We start from the raw sequence: 16481 nt of genomic DNA on the forward strand, positions 1-16481 counted from the left end.
ATCACGAGACCTTTGTAACTGTATCTCACAGTAATTTAATTAAAAAAAAAAAGAGTAAGTGAACTTAAAAAAAAAAACACAACTATCTTGCATCACTATTTCACCTTTTCCTCAAATTCTTTCTGCAAGGGAAGGCGAGGGAACCAGAGCACCTGTACCAAGACTGGGGATAACTTTCTTTTTCTTCAAAGAATAGTGTCTTACTCCAGCCTATGTTCATGGCTCCCCAAGACATTGGTATTGGTTGGCAGTGATCATCTCCCACGTTGTGCGGAATATGTGAACTTCAGAGCTTGGTGGCTTCCTGTGGGACTGGTCGGGAGTGAGTGTCGATGCCATGTAGGTGCTTGTAGCAGATTTGACCAGTCCTGATGCAGCCAAATGTTTCCTCTAGTGAAGGCAGCTGAGGTGGGTGGGTCAGCAGAGGGGTAGAAGCCCTCTTTCCTTGAGTCTTCTCCCTTGCTTCCTGTTTTACAGACCTACTGGCAGCACAGTCAAGTAGACAATGGAAATTTCGTATTTCAAGCAGGGGGTGGCAAAAAGGAAGATGTAAATGACCTTGGGCAATTTGATTTCCTAAAAATGAGGGGAGGGGAAACACGATCACGATACAGAGGAGCAGGTTCTTACATACTACTGGTGGAAAATTAAAATCTATGACGGGGGAAAACCTCAGCCTAGACAAACCTAAGGGCTTGGGAGTATGGCTTAGGAGAGCACCAGCCTTGCAGGGACAGGACCTCGAGTCCACATTCCTAGTACAATCCCTGGTGCTGTCTTTTGTGATCCCAAGGCCCGCAACCAAGTATGCGCTCTCCAGCATACCACAGCCCATTGTGTGTGGACATCCCAACCAAGTTTTCAACCCCTAGCAAGCACCCATCATTGAAGCAACAGGAGGGGGAAATTCGATTTAAAAACAAGAGCCAAAAAACTAAGTTTCTAGTACTTCTAGTTCTATTACTAGGGATTACCCTCAGGAAATCATAAGAAAAGATGAATAGGAGTTCATCCAGGGCTGGAAGAGAGTACAGCGGCTAGGACGTGTGCCTCACGTTCACCCGATCCAATTTGATTTCCAGCACCACCTGCTTTCCCTGAGTACCTCTGAGTGTGGCCTTGGAGGCCTCCAGCACCTCTGGGGTGGCCCAGGTAACCCCTCAGTAACACAGGGCCTGAGCAGCAGCTCATCCTCTGACCCTTGGCAGTTAACTGCCAGTGCCGCTGGCCAAGAGTCACTAGTGGGGTCCCTAGGCCTTTTGACAGTGCTTAAGAGGGCTTCCCCCCACACCAAAGTATCCACCTGCATCATGTGAAAGCATTAATGACACCCTGAAAGACAGTGTGGCAATGTTAACATACAGATAAGGAAAAGGAAGTGATGGAGGATCATGCTATTATTCTAAGAAAGGACTCTGAAATACTTGTGCAAACGTATCTGCATAAACATAGTGGAAGTTAGAAAGGTTATATGTTGCACATTCATTGTTTTTACCTTTGAATGGTTGAAAAACTGGTGGCCTCAAATTTCTCCTTTTCTGTTTATCAATATAAAATATTTTTAAAATGTGTTCTAAAGAAAGCTTATGAAATAAGGGTCAGTTGCTTACAGTGTTCACGTGAAAAGTTCATTTTATTGAACTGTGAATGTTGCTTAATAGAGTACTTGACTTGTGTGGGTTCAATCCCTAGCACTGGGTGGGAAACAAGCATTTTTCCAGGGCTAGAGATGTGTCAATAGCTAAACTGATCAGCCTTGCAAGCATGATGTTGAGAATTCAATCCTCAGTGCTGTCCACATGCACAGAGCATGATCCTAACAGTTCTCTCTGGATCCCAGCACCACAAATGATTTCCTGTCACACTACAGCCAAGTGTTTGCAAACACTGTGACTAAAAAGTATGTCATCCCCAGTGACCACTTCACCTAAAATTATAGTAAGCACTCCAGTAAGCAGGTGAACCTGTTCTCCCTCGCCCCCCACCCCCAAGCATTACAATCAGAATGTTTGTGAGCTCCACAGCAAAAATTGGGTCCTAGAACATTCAGAAATTTGTCTTGAAAAGATCCCACTCCTACTCCTCTCATCCTCTTGCATAGAAAGGCTAACCAACTTGAGATACTTTATTCTTTTAACTCTTAATGATTCATTTTTTTTAAGATTTTTTAATTGAATCACTGTGAGATAGACCCTTACAAAGCTGTTCATGATTAGGTTTCAGTCATACAGTGTTCCAACACCCATCCCTCCACCAGTGTACATTTCCTAGCACCAGTGTCCCTAGTTTCTCTCCCATCACCCCCTCACCTTACCCCCAGCCTGCCTCTATGGCAGTCTATCTGTCTGTCTGTCTGTCTCTCTCTCTCTCTCTCTCTCTCCCCCCCCCCCACACACGCCCCCCTTCTCCCCTCCGCCCAGGGGGGAGCCACAGCTGGCAGTGCTCAGGGTGTACTCCTGGCTTAGTGTTCAGAGGTCCATGCAGTGCTGGGGATCAAACCTGGGGCTTCTGCATGCATGCAAAGCATGTGTCCGGTCCTTTGAGTGATCTTCCTGGCCCTGAGCACTTCCAGGAGTAATTCCTGAGTGCAGAGTCAGGAGTAACCCCTGAGCATTGCCAGGTATGATCCAAAAACCCAGAAAGAAAAAAAAAATTAAGTGGTTTTCATTTCTTGATCCTTGTATTTATTTTATTTTGCTCTTATTTAGGTTCGATCATAATGAATGGGTCCAGTGTAGCGAATACATCACCCAGTGTGAAATCCAAAGAGGACCAGGGATTAAATGGGCATGAGGAGAAGGAAAACCCATTTGCAGAGTACATGTGGATGGAGAATGAGGAGGATTTCGACAGACAGGTAAAGAAAAGTAGAAGGCAATTGGTATATGCAACTCAGCAATTATGTAATGTTTCATTATTGGCCTGTTTAAAAAGAAATCAGGTTTGTTGACTTGAGAATTAAAATAAATGGAGGACTGGTCTGGGTTGGCCGAAAAGCATCTTCGTTTGGGAAGAAATCAAGAGTACCCTTGGAGAAAGATACTGGTATTTTCCTGCCACACTGCACAGAGTAGTTGATGCTGTGGTGATCCGGAGGCTTCTGGGGAGCAGCAGCAGCAGCAGCTGTGTGCAGACAGCTCAGCCTTCAGGGCCCCAGATAGGAGCTCCTGGCCTGGTGGTATGTGAGCCTGAGGTCGAGGAAGTTGGGTTGGAAGAGGGGAAGGCTAGGCTGCTCCACAAAGTCAGAGCAGTAATCAGCAGTCTTAGATTAACCCTCCAGCATCAGCATTTTAGGTCCAGAGGATTCTTTGACCATTTGTCTCTTCCATGGGTTTGGTCTGCCACCCCCATGGCATTTACCAGCTCAAGAGCTAAAGGGTAACTGGAGAGAGGCAAATGAAGGCTAAAGTTAGGCATTTCCCTTTAATTGATATCAAAGTTCTCATGTGCCTTCTGGGAAGATTTCTTGATGAATAGATGACCAGAGCCATTATGTAAAGTGGGAGATCATTTCTTTAAATTATTTTTTGTTTGTTCGGGGCCACACCCAGCAGTGTTCCCAGCTATTCCTGGCTTGGTTGATGTATTGGCCGGGGTGGGGGGCATATTTTTTCATGTATTGAACCTGGGACTTCTGAATGTAGAAGATGTCCTCCAGTCCATTGAGCTATCTCTTTGGGGCCACACCCTGAGATGCTCTGGGGCTATTCCTGCCTCCGCTCAGGCATGACCCTCCTGATGGTTGGAGGACCATATTGTTGCCTATGATTTGAATTGGGATAAGCCACATGTAAGGAAGCACCTTACCTTCTGTTCTGTCTCTCCCACCTCCAGAAATGTGGTTTTTACTCTAATAGTCTAGTGTCTGGAAAGAAGGCAACAAGTTTTAGGGGGAAACCAGCAACTTCCAGACCAAGTATCTCACTGTTAGGCTCTGTTGAGTAGCCCAAACTGTTTACTATCACTTTTGTGTCCGTGTAACCCATTTGTATGATTGTACCGCGGACAAGGGTAAATGTAGTTAATACTCATGGGTCATTAGGCAAAGTTAGGGTAGCTCTTAACCAGTCATATTAAATCCTGTGTTCTGGAAATATTGTTATTTCAATTACTTCATAATTAATACACTTGGGGATTTTTTTTAAAGAGTATCTGATTGCAGTGTTGAAAAACTTAAGTCATGGTACCAGTGACTTTTACTCTGAGTTAATGAGGTTAACTTTTGGGTTTCCATTGGTTATTTTTGTTGATCTGTGGTGGCAATACAAGTGAATGTTGTAAGTTACCAGGTGACCTGCAGCAAGGGAAAGAAACCTATTCAAATTACACTTCAGAGCACAGTGGGAATTTTATTAAGAGTTAATAGTGTCCACAAAGAAATACCCTAGAACACTGCTTTAATTTTGGATTTAGTTCTGAGTTATTTAAATACTCAGATTTCTTCTTTATTTGAAAAGAATAATTGACCTGTAACATCATTTTTAAGTGGTATGCCAAACTGGTATTCTTTATGTCTTCCTAAGATCCTGAAAGTATTTTTTTCACTATAGGGGTTTCATTACCAAAAAAGTGGGCCAAAAACTGAATTGGTTTTGATTTATTCTCCACTTCCAGGTAGTGATCCAGTTACATAGTTCCTTTATATTTTTTTTAATATTTATAAAACGGGAATTTTAAGAGAAGACTGAAAAATGAGCTTCAAGAGCTAAAATGATTTTCATATGTGCCATATGAATAGGAAAAATTGGATCACAGAAGATATGCAAACACCCGCAGTTCTTGCTTCTTTGTGTGTGTGTGTGTGTGTGTGTGGTGTGTGTGTGTGTACTTGTGTGTGTGAAGCAAGAAAGTTTTTTATTGAAACTTATTTAGAAAGATGTGGAGAGGAAAGAAAGGGAAAAGTACATGTTCGAGTGAGAACACAGGCTTCTCCAGAGTGGAAATAAGAGAAACAAAACTTTTCAGGTGAGAACAGGGGTTTGAAAACCACGCCTTTTGCTATATTGTACAACTGTTTCCTCAGTCCTATCGTTGAATTAAAAACAATAGTAATTATATTTTCTCTAGCCCGTCATTAGAAGGAACATCTTAGACTCCTACAAGTTCACTTTTAATGGCAAGGAATCACCTGTGCACAGAGGTAGAGGAAGGGTATATCACCTGGAAGAGCGGGTCTGAACTGCTCACTTGTGCTTGTTAGGTGGAAGAGGAGCTTCAGGAGCAAGAGTTTTTGGACCGTTGCTTCCAGGAGATGTTGGATGAAGAAGACCAAGACTGGTTTATTCCTTCACGGGACCTGCCGCAGGCCATGGGACAGCTGCAGCAACAGTTAAATGGACTGTCTATCAGTGAGGGCCACGATTCTGAAGAGATTTTGGTAAGAACTGTACCTGGTTCCACATGTGATACGGGGTTTGAGTCAGGCTCAGCTTTCCAGTCCTGCCGCTTTGGGAGTCCTCTGAGCTGCTGTTGTTCCCACTCCTCCCCCCTCCCGCCCCGCCATTAATGAAGGGAGACATTGATGCTGCAGCACCCTCATAAATCACTGTGAAAACATCACTGCAGTTTCACCAACTTTTATTTTCCCCTGTGGGCTTTTCAAAGTATAATCAGCATTAAAAATAAAAATGTAAACACAGGCTAAGGAGAACGAAGGTTAAGGCGCTTGGTTTGTATCCCACCAACCCTGGTTTGGATTCTTGGTCCAAATGTGTGGTCTCCTGAGCACTATTGGGTGTGACCCAAAAATGAAACCAAAAAAAAAATGGAGCATAGAAGAGGTTTGATTGTTGGTTTTGTTTTATTTTGTTCTGTTTCTATTACTATTATGCTTTTGGGGCACACCCAGCAGTGCTCAGGGCTGACTCCTGACTCTGTGCTCAGGGATTGCTCCTGGCAGGCTCAGGGGACCATATGGGGTTATGGGGATCTAAAACCAGATCAGCCACACACAAGGCTAATGCTGTACCCACAGTACTATAACTCCAGCCCCAGAAGAAGTTTGGTTTTAAATTATCATTTGCTAAGGTCAGGGATAAGGTTCAGTGGTAGAGTACTTACATGTATGAGACCATGGGTTCCCTGGTGTGGCAAAACAAAATGCTGCTTTCTTTTCCATTTACTCTCCCTCAACCTGTCTTGGTAGTTCTGAATAATGCTAATATAACAGAAAACTGAGTTTTGGAAGTAACATACTCCTTAAGAGGTTGCTTTCCATATATAATTAGAAAAATATGATAAATGAATTCCCTGTCTTCCATATTTAGTGTCAGAATTCTGAATGGTGTAGTTCTCATATTATTCCTGTTCTGAATCACTGACCCTGAAGTTCACTAAGGTTTTAAATGTTCACAGCAAACTTAGATATCAAAGAGAGTTCAGAAATAAATATTTTTTAAATTTTTTAATCAGGATAGTGATAACCAAACTGTTTTGATTGGAATAGTCTGGTTTTCATTGTGTTAAGGTACTCAGTGAATAAAAAAATTTCTTTTTTGGGCCGAACTTGCAAGCCTCTTATGAAAACATTATGAAGGGAACAGGATTCTAAAGCAGGAAAGAAGAAATGAGGGAGTAGTCAGGACTTAGTATATTAGGAGCTTTGGAGAGCAGCCCAGCAGTAACGGCCTGAGTTGCAAGGCATTCTGCTTTTCTCCCTCTCCTTGAACTTGATAAATATGTACTGGGAGTAACAGAAGCAGACATATAGTAAGCTTTAAAGTGCAGCTTGCTTTGGATTTACTGTCTCTTTATTCTCATTTCAGAACAAAAGTAACCTGAACCCAGATGCGAAGGAATTTATTCCAGGCGTGAAGTACTGAGCTAACAGAGAGTTTTGCGAGAGACTTGTATGTCCTCACATCTGGGGACAAAGCTACACAAAAAGGCAGCGTTGCAGAGGGGGTGGGGTGGGTGAAGGGTGCACAGCGGGAATGGGGAACAGTGGTTTAACTTGACATTGCGACTGGAGGAACTAATGTGCTCAGTCTTACTGGACAAACGTCTGCGTATTTCTCTTTTGTTCTCCATAGTCATTTGGAGCAGTTTCCTGTTGTCGTTGTTGTCGACATCTCTGAGTTAAGGAATTGGCAATCTTTTTTTTTTCCCCTTCATCAGAATTTTTCTGCTGTATGTTTTTAAAAATAAGTTGACCAAGAAAATCTGGGTGTTTAAGAAATGCCCTGCTCGTCCTGCTGTACAAGTCCCAGGGGCAGTGGACACCTGGATAACTACTTACGAGTCTACTTAAGCTGGATAGGAAGAGAGACACGTGGGAGAAGCAGGTGTTGCAAGCCAAAGCGTGAAGCTCTGCTTCCGGGCTTTCCTGCGGTGAATGGGGGTTACTGGTAGCCTGCTGTGTCCTTGACTCCCGGCCTGAATCCGTTCAAGAAAACACAGACTTAAAGAACTGGTTTACAATTCATCTTTAATGGTTTATTGGAGGTCTAAAATGTTACTGTCACCTGTCGTTCAGCTACTGTTTGCCTTCTGTTCAGCCTCTGTTACATCTACCATCATCACTGCAAGTTTAAAAAAACACTAAAGTTGACCTGTCACTTTATCCCCTTGTGTGTAGTCCCCTCTGTCCTGCCCACCCCACTTTGTTTTTCAGAAGAGATATGTTACCAAAGGTTCACGAAAGGCATGCTAGGCTGGCAGTCATCCTATACCTGGAGAGGTCGTCCTTGAATTGTTCATCCTCATTCATTGTGTCTTAAGTTTATTTTGACAATTTTTTTTCTTTCTATCCCATGAACACTTAGTCCTGGTATCTTAATTCTTAGAAAGGATTATGCCCTTTGCAAGTAAATCATTTTTCAGGACACTAGCAAGTAGTTCAGTTCACAACTTGAGTGCTTCTCCTCACCATACATGATTATGCAAAATAACCCTAAGAGAAGTGAGGGAAAAAAAAGACCAGTGAGTCCTGAGATTGACCCAGATGACTGGGCCTCACTGGAATAGTTTCAGCAATTGTAGGATATTGGCATTGGCACACACCCATATTTGCAGGTTTTTTGGTGGGTGTTTTCTGAGTATGTTCTCATTATCCCTTCCTGCCTGTAATTTTCTGTGGGTGGAGCTGGGGGATTTGTTGATAATCATAAGGAACTGAACTGGACACTAGGAACTCTCCTTGTGAGACAGATGTTAAAGGACAGAGTCATGGAAAAGAATATGTATCCAGTCCTGGCCATTCTCCAAGGACAGGGAATTTCAGAGGCCCGAGGAAGACAGTGGCGGCCTGTTAGGAAAAGACCATGGCACTTGAAATAAAGTCAGTATGTGGATGTGGGACAGTGGGAGGAGAGGACTGGGATTGGAAAAACTTAATTTGGTTTTTCCTTATGCATGCCCTTGTTAACTTTTGGAACACCCACAGGCGAATCTCAGATTTAAAACATGAACCTCAACTTTCCTCATTTGAGCATAGGATGATATCATTTGAAAGGAGCATGTTAAGTTGCAACTAGTAGGAGAGTAGTTTGGAGAGTTGTATTGTTGCTTGTATTGTGTGCACATTAATTCCCAAAGCCTCTACCTCCAGAGAATGGAACTTTTTTTCAGGGAGGGCCACAAATAAAGGAACTTCTTTGAGTGTCCCCTAGATTGTTACCTGTACTAAGGGACTTAGGCCTTGGGAGTACAGAAACAGGGGTCCTCTCTTCTGCTTTTCCTCTGGCAGTCTCCATTAGCTGGTATACATTCAGAATCCTGGAGACTGCAGGGATTTCCAGTGGAGCCATTTTCTAGACCATTGTCTTCACAGAGCACAGAAGATTCTTGTTTGGCATCTGGTCTGGAAAGTCCTACTGGATCCAGATTGAGTCATTTCTTCATTTTTGAAGACGATTTATTCCTCTGACCCAACGACAGGCTAAGATGCTAGGTGCAGTCCAAGGGGCTTGTCTTGCTTTGCGGTTTCATTGTGCGTCTATTTTCAGTGTGATCTACAAGGCGTATTTGGGCAGGATTAAGAGAGCTTCCTTCCGGGTGAGCAGTAGAACTGAAGGCTCCATTCAGACACAGTGTACTGACTTCAGGACTGGGAAGCAGTTAGCAGTGAATGTGAGCCATTTTTTACTATACTGTAGGTTTGTGCTCCCAATAGTTCCTCTTACAGCCCAGTTCCTTCCCCACCTATTATATGTGAGGTGCTTGCATTTGTTACATAGGTTGCATGGGTTCAGCAATGGTTAGAGCTTGCTACTTCTTAGCATAAAAACCCTACATTTTGTGGACTAGTGAAAACTAGGTAAACATTGGGAGCCTATGTATAAGCAGGTAGCACAACTTTAATGATTTATAAGTAACATATTTGATGTGAACTTAAGCCACTACTCTGGTCAAACTTATTTTAACTAACAGTTGTTTACAAACAACGTGTATTTTAACAGTTGTTCATTCTGGCTGGTCCAAGTGTTAATTTATTGGTGATTGATTCCTAGTTTTCATGATTATTTGACACAAATTCCAAGGTGAAAATTATTTTTCTCTCTTATTCTCAAGAGGATTCTCAAATCCATTTTAGTTTCTTCATGCCTTTGAACTGCCGCAAAAAAAAAAAAAAAAAAAAAAAAAACCTTATTGCTTGGGTCTTTAAGTCAAGGCAAACTTTGACATCACCTTTAGTTTCCAAATTCAGAATAATGGCAGTCTCTTTAATTCGTTATAATCATAACTGACTTAAGAAAATATTGTTAGGGCTAGTGAGAATAGTACAGCCTTGCACATGGCTCACCCAGTTTCTTAGCTCATATGTTCTCCTGAGCACCACCAGGAGTGATCTTTGAGTACCACTGGGTGTGGTCCAGAAACAAAAAAAGAAAAAAATATTTCTAATGAAACACTATTTTTCAAATTGTACATCACAATAATACCAATGTTTTGCCTTGATTTTGCAGAAGTAGAAAGGTCAGTTGGATGTTCTTGACAGTTTACATTTTTCAGCAAAGTTGTCTGAAGCAAGCACCAAGGGAGACAATTGAATATTTCTGCTGTAGTGTTGCTGCACACTCCATACCCAGCCTGCTGTGCCCAGAGAAGGGCAGATGCTCTTTGGTAACAGATTAATAGTGTTTCTCAGTTTTTGTGGTATTGAGCAGTGGGAGCAGGCAAAGACCAGACAGTGTGACAAGATTCGAAGATGTCCATCTAGAGGGAAAACTTGTGCATTTTCTCCTCGGAAAGAAACTCCTAAGCCTGGGTAGAGAGAATAGGACTGGCCCAGACCTATAGTTTAGAAGGCCCCATGCTCTGCTCTTTCTTTTCTCAGCTTTTTGAGTCACCCTCCAATAAGGTCAGTTCTGCTAGTTCTCTGGTCCCACTTGCTACCTTGTGAATTCCGTTCAGACTGGGGCTAGTCACATCTAGAAGGTTTTTTTTATCTGCAGCCTTTCATTTAGAGGCTGCAGTTATGACAAGAGACAGAATTACACACTAACTCAAAGAGACACTCTAGTTTCCTGCCTGCTCCCAGCCTTCTGCCTTCACCACCCAGCTCCCTACTGTTGTTCCCAGTCTAGTTTGTATGAGTTTTTTCTTTTTTGGTGTTTTTTCTTTTTTCTTTTATGGGAATGAGATGGCTGAGTACACTGTTCTTTCCAGGGTGTCAGCCATGACACCACCGCCAGCCACAGGATGGAAGAGAAATCTGCAAAGGAATGGATGCATCGTCTTTGTTCCAAAAGGAAAAGCCCCTTTAGATTTTATTGTGATTTGGCATTTCAACATTTGCTGAAATTTCCTGCCTTATTGTTGGTTACCTTTTAATTTAAATAATGAATAAACATTCTACATAAATATTATACACAAACCAAAACACTGAGATATTTGTAATTTTTTTAACTATTTTACATTTCCAGAACGTGCATATGAGAAAATACATGTTTTCATTCTGTAATTCAACCCTAAAGGAAAATGTGTCCTATTGTGAGCCTGCAGGGATGTTTAATGCAGAAGTCTTTTAACAGCTTGAGATTTATTTTGCATATAAGATTCCGCCTGTTTCAGGTGTGTAGTTCAGCAGTTTTAATAACTTTCCTGGTGTCTCCATAACCATGACTCAGAACTTTTCATCCTTCTCAGTTTGAGCCTTCATGCCTGTTTACATGATAATCTCTGTTCACAGTCAAAGTAACCACTAATCTGTCTAAATTTGCTTTTTCTGAACATCATAGTAATGGAGTCACCCAGTAAATAGTTTCTTGTTTCTGTTATGTGTGTGTGTGTGGTTTTAATTTTTTAAAAACGTTATTGAGATTCATCCATGACATAGAACTTGTGCTAGTAGCTTGTTCCTTCTTAAGGAATCGTTTGTCATTGATGGGCATGCCGGGTTTTTTTTTTTTGTCCTAGGGAGCCTTTTAAACTTGAATCTTTCATCCTCCTGTGGTTTCAGTGAATCCCTTAGAACACAGAACTCACAGGGAAAGCTGCCGAGCACATCCTCCCTCAGAACCAGCCTTGCCCTCAAAAGCTTCTCACTCATGGTTGGGCTGCTGCAGAATTTTTTTTTTTAATTTTGCAACTTTTTTATAAGGAATTTTTGTGCTACCTGTTCATCAGGACAAGAGAGAACAGTCACATGCAATGCTGAGTATTTCGCCCCTCTCTGCCTGACTTACTAAATACAGTTTCATCCCCATTACTGTGCTTGATGATCATGTGTTCACAGTGGGACTGCCTTTGTTCACCTGGTGTTGGCAGGAAGCAGGAAGCCAGTAGTGAGTTAGGCAGAGAAAGGGAATGGGAGTGGCATTCGTGGAATAAGAAGTGCCCCGGGGGTCTAAGCATGACCCACTCTTCAACTGGAGAGAAGGATGGGTGTGTGCTGATGGCACCTGAGAGCATAGCACCTCCAGGAGGCTCAAGTCTTGACTTTGGACCTCTGTCCCTGTTTCACAAGGGTTTAAAGGGTTTTTTTCCTAATATTACATGGTAGTTATTAATACTTCCTTGGGAGGGGCTAGGACTTTAAATGAAGAAATTTTCATAAAAATAACCAAAAGTGGCGGGGGGGCGGGTACTTTTTGAACAAATTTTGCTATACACACCAAATGGCAGCTGTTGGAAATCTCAATAAAATGAGAAATAAATGCTCTAAGTGGTCTCCTTTTTTCCTGTGATGGGTCATATATTATACAAGGTATGTGTGAGGCACATTTATGAGAGAACTTGAGTCAGGATCAGTTTTAGTTGCACAATTTTCTGTTCTAAGTAGTATTACAGTCTAATAAAACCGGTCTGGAAGTCACAGACTTGATTGAGTCCCACTGCCACCCACGTTCTTTGTGCCTTTGTTCTGACCTTGATTATTTCAAAAGAAGTGGCACTCTCCACCTGGGGCTATTCTGGAAATTAGACCAATTTTTTTTTCCTTTTTGGGTCACACCCGGCGATGCACAAGGGTTACTCCTGGCTCTGCACTCAGGAGTTACTCCTGGCGGTGCTAAGGGGACCATATGGGATGCTGGGAATCAAACCCGAGTCGGGCGCGTGCAAGGCAAACGCCTACCCGCTGTGCTATCTCTCCAGACCAAATTTAACATCAGAATTCTTGCCTGGCACATTATAGGCTCAGTGTAGTTATGGAGGCATTAATACATACATCTTTGAATAATGTGATGGTTTAAGAGGAAATCTTGGGCCAGAGAGATAGTACAGTGGGTAGGGTACTTGCCTTGCGTGTGGTCAACCTGGATTCGATCCTTGGTGTACCCCATAGGATCTCCTGAGCTTATTAAGAGCAACCCCCTGAGCTCAGAGCCAGGAGTAAGTCCTGAGAACTGCTGGATGTGGCCCAAAACCCAGAAGGAAAAAAAAAATCCTTGTACACAAAGGAAAACAATTAGTTTTCTAATTTCTGGGCAAAACTGATCTCCCAACAAGTTGAGAGTCTGTATCTCTCAACTACTGAACAAACCTGAGAGCCTGCAACTGACCAAGCACTGTCCCGGGTACCAGATCTACTGGATTAACAAGCAGATATGGTCCCTGGAGTTGGGATTAAGTGATTCATTCATACCCAATTTACACCTAGCTTCACTCCAAGATTCCTGGAGTGGACCTGGAGGGGATCTGTCATGTGGGAAAAGATCATGGAACATGGATGAGTGCTTTGAGCACTGTCATTTCTTTATCCCTTTAAAAAGGAGAGTATGGGGGCAGCTCAGATAGAGAAGGGAGCACCAAATAAAGGATGTTTGGAGGATCCTCCCAGGAGGGGAGATGCATGTCGAAAGTAGACTATGGACTGAACATGTTTGCCACTCAATGCCTCTTTTGCAGACCACAACACCCAAAAGGAGAGAGAGAACACAGGGGATTGCCCTGCCACAGAGACAGGGGGGATGGGGGGATGGGGGTGGGAGGGATATTATCCATGGTGGTGGAAGATGGGCACTGGTGGAGGGATGGGTATCTGATCATTGTATGATTGAAACCAAAGCACAAAAAATTGTAAATCTACAACTTTAAAAAAAATAAAATAAAGGAAAAAAAAAAAAGGAAGAGTATGGGAGAGGATCTAAACTGAGTTATGTATATAAAGCACCTGAACTCTATGTGTGTGTGTGTGTGCATGTTAAACCTTGAAATGACTGGTACATTCACTTTTTAAATTTCATTAAACGTAACTCAAGTGTGAGGAAAACACATACTGTAAATCTGTAGTTTTATCATTTGTCATCAAATTTCAGTTGGTATAAATAAGGATGTACTAATTTTTAATCGTTAGAATTGCCTCTGAACAACATGCACTCAACATAATGAGTGGTACAGATGAGGCTGTGCTATTCATGAGATCACATAGGCACATAAACAGATTTGGTCTTTTTGGAATCCAGTCCTTATTCCTAGTTTGCTTGTCACAAGGCTGCATAGGCTGAGGAAATTATATACATATATATATATTCATATCCAATGCATGGGCAGTACAGAGTCCCAAAAATTATGCCTGACAATTTATTAGGGAGAATACGAATTTAAAATTGAAGGGGAAGAAACAAAAAAATGATAATGACTTTTCTGCACTATAAACTCTGTGTAATAGGGCCTTGCTAATTGGAGAATAAGCTACCTCATCATGTTGCCTTTGGCTAAAGAACCAGCTAACCTTGTACCTTCATTTCTTTCCTTTTTTTAATCCCAAATTTTGCTTAGGGCCGTTGGGAGGCTTTCCCAACCCCTCCCCAAGTGGTTCTTGGCCTACCTAGCCAGCAGTTCAATGTGAGGGCTCAAGATACAAGGATACAAGGATGCCGGTGCTGCTTGGGCCCTGCCATGTCAGGAATTAACTGGACTACCCTCACAGTGCTGAGGAATTGTATGGTGCTGGGAATCAGCCAGGGCTGACCACGTGCACCTTAATCCCTGTATCTTTCTGACCCACATTTCTTCCAACCAACATTTATGTGCCAGAACACAAGTTTTGGGCTTTTTTGTTTTTTCTTTAGGCTTTTGGGTCATACGGCAATGCTTGGGCTCTGCACTCAGGAATTCCTACGGGTATTGTGCAGGGGACCATATGGGATGCCAGGGCTCGAACCTGCATTGGCCGCATGCAAGGCAAACACCCTACCTCCTGTGCTATTGTTCTGGCCCCATAATGTTTTTGCCCTGCTCTAAAACTCCTATTGTCCAAATTGGAATAATAACCCCTTGAATACTAGAAGGGTGATGACCAGAGCCTCAAAGTAGGTTTGTCAAGTGTCTCACCAATAGTTTTTTATTCTAAAGCAAGACTTGGTCCTGGTTCTGTGATCACCAGAGAGAGCTCTCCAGGCTGAGTGCAGGTTGTGTACGCAGGAGGCCCAGTTCCATTCCCAGCACAAGTCCGAGCACTGCCAGGAGGGAATCCCAAACAGCCAAGAGTCATCCTGAGTACCACTGGGTGTGGCCCCCCCCAAAAAGCTCATGGCTCATTCAAAACAGTAAGACTATGGGATACAACAAAATACATCTGCTTCACAAACTTTTACCAGGAGACATGGATTTGAGAGCCAGGTACCATGTATGGGACACAACTGGATATAATGATGGGGGACCATCCCTTCAAAGTACTCTGCTAAAATTTATTGCTCAAAAGCTCCAGTGTCTTGTGCTGGGGTTCAGTTCCATTGATGGCTCATGGGATTCAAGCAGCTGCCAGTGAATGAATAGTGTCTTCTGACTTCAGAAATACGCATCCAAAACCTCTCATTGAGTCAGATTTACAGTGAAAGCTAGGGAGAGTGTTCTCTCAAGGGCTGTTCCTGGACCTCTGTGGCAGAAGCTGCCCAAGGAAGCAAGTAGCAGTGAACATTCCCTATTCATCACTGACCTACTGAATGGGATACCTTACAGAGGCAGAGCAGACATTATTACAGGCTCACGGACTCACTGATATCCAGGGCATGCTACAAGCCTAAGAGCTGCTCCTCAGAACACTGGAAGAGATTTGGATCAGCCACTTTGGATCAATATTCTGGTTTTCACTACACAGTCACGTCGACACAACAGAAAGCTTTAAATTTGCTTTTACTAATCAAACTACAGTTTCTAGAAGAATCATCATGTCTGCCCTTCACTGATGTGCACTCCTGGTCCCACACAGGGCCACACTTAAGGGAGCCAGGCTACTGGTTGCCAGGGACAGGACCTAGTCGGAACCAGTTGAAACCTCTTGGATCTCAGACAGCTTCATGATCTCAAGAATTCATTTCTAGGGGCTGGAGCAATAGCACAGTGGGTAGGGCGTTTGCCTTGCGCGCAGCCAACCTAGGTTCGATTCCCAGCATCCCATATGGTCCCCCGAGCACCACCAGGAGTAATTCCTGAGTGCATGAACCAGGAGTAACTCCTGTGCATCGCAGGGTGTGACCCGAAAAGAAAAGAAAAATTCATTTCTGGGGGATATTTTGTAAGTACCAAATCCAACTAGGTAAAACTTCACCCAGGGGCCCAGAGTCATAGTACAGTGGGGGAGGGAGGGGGGGCAAGGCATTCGCCTTGCATGCAGTTGACTCAGGACTCAGGTTCTGTCCCCAGTATCCTATATAGTCCCCAAAGCCCCTCTAGAAGTAAGACCTGAGCATTTCTGAGTGTGGCCCCAAAACAAACTTCACCCCGGCTAGAATGCATCCTGCCCCTACATCCTACTGGGGCCATGGAGATAGTATGGTCTGCCTGAAATTCTTCCTGGTGCTGGCCTATATAGAGAAAACTCAGTTTCACAGGAAGTGGAGCCACACACAGAGACCCTGATCCACTTCCTCACAAGCCAGCTGCTACAGAGCATATTATACACCTTAGGGAGCAGGCAAGACGAGCCACTCTCCAGCACACCGCAGGCCACGGGCCAAACACCTAGGAGACACTTCAAACCTCCGACTGAAGCCAATCCTGAACCCTCTGGGATACCAGCCAGCAGCTGAGAACATGACCCAACAGGGGAGTGGATAAAGTGCGTTTATTTCCTTCTGTTTTCAACCCCCCTGAAG

At 43.2% G+C, this 16481-nt stretch overlaps 1 protein-coding gene across 1 annotated transcript in view; it reads left to right on the forward strand.

Annotated features, from left to right (window-relative positions):
- Nucleotides 1-7858, forward strand: part of PAIP2B (poly(A) binding protein interacting protein 2B) — a 32973-nt gene extending 25115 nt beyond the window's left edge. The window contains exons 2-4 of the mRNA XM_056126261.1: nucleotides 2709-2857; nucleotides 5201-5377; nucleotides 6765-7858. Of these exons, the coding sequence (XP_055982236.1) occupies nucleotides 2720-2857; nucleotides 5201-5377; nucleotides 6765-6821 (372 nt within the window). The 5' untranslated portion in view covers nucleotides 2709-2719 and the 3' untranslated portion in view covers nucleotides 6822-7858. The remainder of the gene's footprint in view (nucleotides 1-2708; nucleotides 2858-5200; nucleotides 5378-6764) is intronic.
- The last annotated feature ends 8623 nt before the right edge of the window (nucleotides 7859-16481 follow it).

Source organism: Sorex fumeus, unplaced genomic scaffold (genome assembly GCF_029834395.1).
Source record: "Sorex fumeus unplaced genomic scaffold, SorFum_2.1 ptg000006l, whole genome shotgun sequence".
Lineage (NCBI taxonomy): Eukaryota > Metazoa > Chordata > Mammalia > Eulipotyphla > Soricidae > Sorex > Sorex fumeus.